The sequence below is a fragment of the Micropterus dolomieu genome, linkage group LG16 (genome assembly GCF_021292245.1).
Source record: "Micropterus dolomieu isolate WLL.071019.BEF.003 ecotype Adirondacks linkage group LG16, ASM2129224v1, whole genome shotgun sequence".
NCBI lineage: Eukaryota > Metazoa > Chordata > Actinopteri > Centrarchiformes > Centrarchidae > Micropterus > Micropterus dolomieu.
Genome location: NC_060165.1, coordinates 3,202,028 through 3,208,734, shown reverse-complemented (window position 1 = coordinate 3,208,734; position 6,707 = coordinate 3,202,028). Strand labels below are relative to the sequence as shown.

At 41.8% G+C, this 6,707-nt stretch overlaps 1 protein-coding gene across 5 annotated transcripts in view; it reads left to right on the top strand.

The window, feature by feature from the left end:
* Window positions 1-6,707, top strand: part of msrb3 (methionine sulfoxide reductase B3) — a 20,863-nt gene that overhangs the window by 3,383 nt on the left and 10,773 nt on the right. The window contains exon 1 of one of the 5 annotated variants that reach the window (XM_046071859.1): window positions 1,417-1,563. The exons of 3 other annotated variants lie outside the window; for them this stretch is intronic. In XM_046071859.1, the coding sequence (XP_045927815.1) occupies window positions 1,461-1,563 (103 nt within the window). In that variant the 5' untranslated portion in view covers window positions 1,417-1,460. Of the gene's footprint in view, window positions 1-1,416; window positions 1,564-6,707 lie in introns of those variants that run through there. One more of the 5 variants, XM_046071856.1, reaches the window with a different exon arrangement.

The window sequence follows — 6,707 nt, the reverse complement described above, 5'->3', positions numbered from 1 at the left end:
CTTGTTTGTTCTTATGTTTGGCTCCCACAGGTAGAAGGTTTGCACAGCACTAATGCTTGCTGCGCTTTAAAGGATTATTTGGGTGTTTACGTTTGCCTAAGTGTGCATGCTGGCTCACTGGGTCATTTAAATAGAACGGAGCCACTGTTGATGTTATTAGTAATAACTGTGCTTTCATTCTATGACGAGTCAAAATGTCTCCTCCTTACATTTCTTTATAATCCTGTATTAAGTTCATAATTCGAGTTTTCCTTTAGTTTTAGTAGTACTGCCCTGTCCAAAGTTCCTGCACTCTCATTTCAGCTGTTCTTTTTAATTAAGCTCTGTTGCATCTGAAGTATGATAAGTGCTATGCAAATGAAATTATTTGTAGAGCCCGACCGATACAGATATTAATATTTGAGGATTTTAAAATCTGTCTTGCGTGGTATTGTTGCCCAAGACAAATTTCCCTCAGGAGACACTAAAGTTTATTTTGATCCTGACCGCTGATTGTTGTGTTTTGTCGTACGTTTGTGGCGTCATGCTGCCAACAGGGGAGCAGCCGAACGCCCTCTAGTGGACAAACTATGCAACGACAAAAATCCTAACATGACTGAAGGATCCGTTTTCCTTCTCTCCGTTTCTTTTTTAATTGACATTCATCGGCTGTTATAATCAACGATACTGATTTATCTCATTTCGGCCCAAATTATTGACATGAACATTTTTTTTAGTCAGGCTCTAACTATTAGTATTGTTATTATTACTATACCACAATCACATTGACAAATGGACAGAAATAAATGGATGTTCATTTAGTGACGGGATGAGGCAATCCCGAGGCACTGGCCAAGACGCGCATTAGACGGCCTGCTTTTTTCCCGGTTTTTGAAGAGTTCAATGATGACTCTCATGTGAACGTGGAGGGGAACATCGTGAGTAAGAGCACTGCAGGACCACTCGTGCTTCTGAATGGAGCCCGGGGAACCACACTGATCCAAAAGTCACTCCCCCGAACATCTTTGAGCTGTGCTTTGACCAAGTCAGACGTTCCCATCTCCGAGACCTCCATCTGAAGAGTTGCCTCATCTGTGGAAGACGCCACGGAAGACTGTTGTTCTGCGGGTTAATAATAGTCCCACACTCCTGAAAACACTGCTATATAAGGCCGTCTTTGTAGAGCCCAAAGCACCTTGCTCAAACAGAGTGAGATTTTCCTCTTGGATTTAGGCTCTTTGGCTTTGAATATCTGTCTATTATGTGAATATTTTGTCATACGGTGGCAAATCATTGTTTCAAAGAGATTAAATCCAGTCTAACCTTCACCTGGGGCAGTGACCACACTGTTTGTTGTTAGTCAGGGAATTATTCTATGCTAGACTCAGAAATGTACAGTAATGGGCAGATATGTTGGATCAGTTCTACCTTCTAAATCACAGTCTCTCTATCTCTCTCTCTTCAGTGTGACTGTGTGTCTCATGGCTGTCCTCTTCAGACGTGCGCTCTTTGTGGCCTGCCATCGTGCCCTTGGGCAAGGCAGCAGCTCAGTCTGCCACCCTGCACTGCCTGCTGCTCTTCTAGGTAGAGTAACCTGTTAGCTTTAATGTGCACATGTCCAGGTGTGACAGGACGCTGTAGCCCGTAGTGCTTATTAGAAGAACTTATCTGTGTTTTGCATGTTTTAGTCCATCTATGATCGTGATGCCTGGAGAGCAATGCGTAGTGCCACCTGGAGAGTTTGGTGTAGGAGGAATGGGGGACTGGGTCTGTTGGAACTGGTTCAGGCTAATCCTGATACCAGTTTGTTTAAAAACACTTTGCACACGTCTGGAAAGTAATGGAAAGTGAAACGAAAGTTTTCTGCTGCTGAATTTGGTTGAAGAGAAGACACTTTGGGGGCTGCAAGTGTGGATTTGTCCTGCTAAAAGACGGCTGTACATGGGGAAACATTGAGTAGCAGCAGAAACAAAGATCAGTAAGTGAATGACTTTTGGTGAACTTGTAAACTCCTAAGAGTAGATCATTTCTGTAAACGGATAAAAAATATAACAGCCTTGATTGTTGGCTACATCAATCATATTGCGCTAGAGCTTGAAGTGAGACTAAAAGATGGAATTTTTAGAGGTGTTGTATTTCTTCGTTTTTACCTGTTCAAACCTTTCTGCAGTGGTTTTGTAAATATGAACAAAAGGACAAAACGATAAGTAGAAATAGTTTTCCCAGCACAGAGCCCTGACCTCATCGTTCTGGATGAACTGGAACGCAGACTGTGAGCCAGGCCTTATCAGCTAATATCAGACCTCACTAATGCTTTGGTGTCTGAAAGCGGGAAAAACCTGCAGCAGAAGAGTGAGGCTAATATAGCAGCATATTAATGACCAGAATCAGAATCAGAAATACTTTATTGATCCCCAAAGGGAAATTCCTTGTGGATGGTTATGGTTATGGAACTCATATTGTTCATTATACAACACAACTGAGAAAATGACCTCTGTGCTCTCCCCAGCCTCTCTAAGACTACAGCGACAACACCGCAGCTAACGACATGCAGTCCACTAAAACCATAAAACAACCAGCTCCCAGCACACTACAGACTCAAACATAAACTCCACGTGAGGATAAAAACAACAGTAAAGTTTAATGTGCTAAAGCCCATCAGATCAAACGAGATTCAGATGATGTCAGTGAACTGTCACATCAGAAAGTCATGGAGAGAGTCACGTTAGCCGGCCAGCTAACGCTGAGCTGTTGCTAGCATCATCGTTACAAAGTTGTATCACTTACCACATTACTATCTGGTGTATGTATGTCAAAGTGTTGAATTAGCCTGCAAAAAAGGATGTAACGGTAAAACAACAAATGTTAGCCTACCAGGGTGTAAGGCAGGGCAGCCAGCTAACGCTACAGTAGCTCCAGGGTTCTACAGTGCGACCATTTTGTTCGCATATGCCCCTAAAAATCGATACGTGCGAACCGGAAAAATGATTTACGAGCAGAATGTGCGAGTAACTACAACCTACCATAGTGCCCCCCCACCCGCCCATCGTGGTGCATCGCGCTGCATCGCGCCACTAATTGTTCAAAACAGCCCCGCCCTGAGTAGCGGGCAGGACACAACATAAAGCGAAACTCTGGCAGAAAAAAAGCCAGCTAGTCACCAGAGCCCACCGGGAAATCTCGGCTTGAGCAGCCCGTTACAAAACAAAGATTCTAAAAAATAAATATAAATATTTATATAATAAATAGTTGTTAAACTTTGTGTTGCTTGAATATTTTTCACTGTGCTCCTAAATTTCTTTGTGTGCTCCTAAATCTTTTCATTTAGGAGCACATGTGCTCCTTGGGAAAAAGGTTAGCGTAGAGCCCTGAGCTCGGACCTGCTGCTGTTTGCTTCTTAACGTTCAATTTAGATTCATTGTGGTTTAAACCTCACTCAGGTACCCAGCTTCTCCCGCTGTAACTAACGTGACCCACATAATATACAATACTGCTGTATTAAAAACAATATCTATATAATCTAGATCCATGTTTTATAGGCTGGTTTCCTCTATGAAACGTCTGGATTCTCACTGTGCTGCATTATTACAATCTATAATGAACTGGTCGTGGGTCATAGCTCTCTCTCGTCCAGGCGCTGTCTCTCCCTCTTCAGCTCCTTCAGGTCTCATTAGGGATGGGTATCGCTACTCTGTACCTTTTATGGTACAAACCAAAACAGCCCAGTATCCAGTAAGTTAGAACTGATACGTCTCCAGTCAACCCAGTACTTCAGTCAATACCTAGGCCTACTTTTTGTAACCAGATTGAGGCAAAAAATTAGTATTTGTATAGTTTTGCTTGCAGCCAAATACGCAAACAACACACCTAAAAGAGAAGAGCACGCCTTTTTTCGCCTTCTGTGCCTGCACCATAAACTGTATAAAAAAAGGGTGGTGATGGAGCAGTGGATAAGACACGTGTCTTTGGTGTGAGAGACCCGGGTTCAGTCCCCCACTGTGACCCATCCACCATTGTGTCCCTGAGCAAGACACTTAACCCCTCGTTGCTCCAGAGGCGTGCGACCTCTGACAGTCGCTTTGGATAAAAGCGTCAGCTAAAATTAATAAATGGTTTCATCTTCTGGTATCATTTTACATTTCTCTTTACATTTTTTGCTTTGCTCATCACTTGTCACTGATCGATCGCTGCGTTCCATCACATCAATTAAAGGTTTTTGTGGCGCAGCGGCTGCTTCACGTGTAGTTGGTTTGATCAGCTAGACGTCCACCCTCTCTGTTCCTCTGTTTGTGTCTTTAGTGTAGTTTAGTGACTTGTTTAAACGGACTGCTTTCATGTTTTATTCTTGTGACTGTCGTATTTTTGGAGGTTTGCAGCTCACCACTAAAGGGAAAAAGCGCTCGCGGAGATCTTTCAATTCAGTTTATTGAACGAAAGTTAATAAAATAATCTTCCGTTGTTTACTTTCAACACAAGTATCAAAAAAATACCTTAAATTCGTTTTCCACAACTTATTTGGTCACTAAACTATTTCACTCCTCTCTCATTCAAATATAAAATAACTCCCAAGCTGTAGTCTTTCCCCTTATAGGCTAATACTACCAGTGAGGATGACCTAATTAGGATGAGGAGTGATCTAATTAAATTTCCCTATACTTTTTTTATGTAGCAGTTATTTGAAACAAGAGAAAAATAATATAGATAACCTTGCTTGTCCAATAACAACAATAAAAATAATAATAAGCTACTAATCAGGTGACATTTTATGCAAGGTATCGAATGAAGTACTCTGTTGGTATCAGTATCACTTTAAGGGTACTGGGTTTGGTACTGGTAACAACCCTAGTTCTCATGCATTAGTTCATGTTGTTGACTGTGCAGTTGCTGTAGCTGTTTTGACAGTATACGTACAGTATGTTGAAACTGTTGTCAGTTAAAGTTATCCTGGCCATTCAAATGAATGGAAAGATGGACCCTGTGTAGGGAGACCAGCAGCAGATCAAAGGTTAATGTTTTAATGTATGCAAATGTTTTCTAAAATTGATGATTTCAGACAGACTGACCTTTTTAGGGCAACAACTGTAATAGATAAGCATGGACACACTGATCCTGGTCACCATTTATATCGAGAGACCCAGCACAACAGTATAGCCACTGCACGGACCAACACCACAAAGGCTGGATGATCAAAACTGCTTTCACTCACCAAAGCTGAGCGCAAGGGACGTACTGGGACTGAAATTCAACCCGGGATTTTGAGACGTAGAGGTCTTTTATGCGAGCGCCCTTTTCGGGGCGGGCGTAAATATTTTTGCAGTTATTTTAATACACATATTAGTGTTTTTGTTGTATACAGTGAATCAGATTACGCTGAAGACCTTTCCTCGTTCACTCTCTTCTCCACATTTGGGCTACTGTCTCTGTTGAGCTTATCACACAGCCCTTCATACTTTCATTGAAAGTATTGGTTTGCCCCAGTTAGACACAGACAGTGTTCGCTGCAGCAGACTGGGGATATCAGCCCCACTTGTCATCTGGAAAAAAATCAAAAAAGACTTGCAATTCTACTTCGACTTTAACACCCCTGACTCTTTAGCTATACCTATCTAACTTTAACTGGACTTGAGCCTTTTGGCTTGAACTGACTTGGTACCCTTCCCAAGCCCAAATATAACTATGAAATATAAAAACAACTGTGTGCAGCACATTAACATAGGGCTGTGCAATTAATCAAATTTTAATCTCAATTACAATTTTGCCTTCCAATCATTAGAAAAACAAGTTAACTGAAATAAAACAATTCTTGTGCCGCATGCCGTTTCACAATAACACTTGTTTTGTCTTCTGCCCCTCCCTAAAAGCCCAAACTCCTTCTCAGCAGGCTGTGATGTTTAGTTCAGCTCCAGCCATGATGACTGGTATAACTTGCTTGTCACCCGTATTAGCTTAAGCCTATAGCCTTTTACACTGCCCTATACTGGCCTGTGCTTATAAAATATCCACTGTGTCCTTGTCTTCTAACGTCATAGCGCTTTATAGTTTTCTCACTGTTGGTTTAAGTCACAGCAAACCACAGCTACTGCTTCTCCTGTACCGTAGTATGATTGAACCATCCTCTTGCAATGTGCTGCCAGTTCACCATGCTCTCTCTCACCAACAGGAATAAGCTGCTTAAAATCACTAACACCTCATCCAAAGTACCATAGTACAAAATCTGTTAATGATGTCACTCCTGTGTTATATGTGTTCATTGTTTATATATGTGTACTATGGGTTATTTCAGCGCTATGTAACGTAATGAGTTGTCACCACCTCGAGCAGTCACCTGCTCTGCTCCACACACACACACACACACACACACACACACACAGTCCCCTCAGCAGCCCATCCGCCCTCCAAATCAGTCAACCTGGGGAAACACTTGCTGTAATCCACTTGCCCTCTTGATGCTTTTTAATGTTTATAATGTAGGGTTACTATTTCTTATTTCATGGGCCATTTGGGATTTTGGGGTTATGACTTTATAATAACTTTTAAAAACGAAGCATTCAATTTTAAAGAGGTGGTATTATGCTCTTTGGCTTTTTCCCTCTCCTTTATTAAGTTATATCCCTTTTTTGTGAATGTAACAGGTTTGCAAAGTGAAAAAGCCCAAAGTCCAGCCCAAAGGGAGTTCCCATCTCCCACAGAAAACTCTGCTCTGAACTGCCTGAAAACAGCTCGTTTGT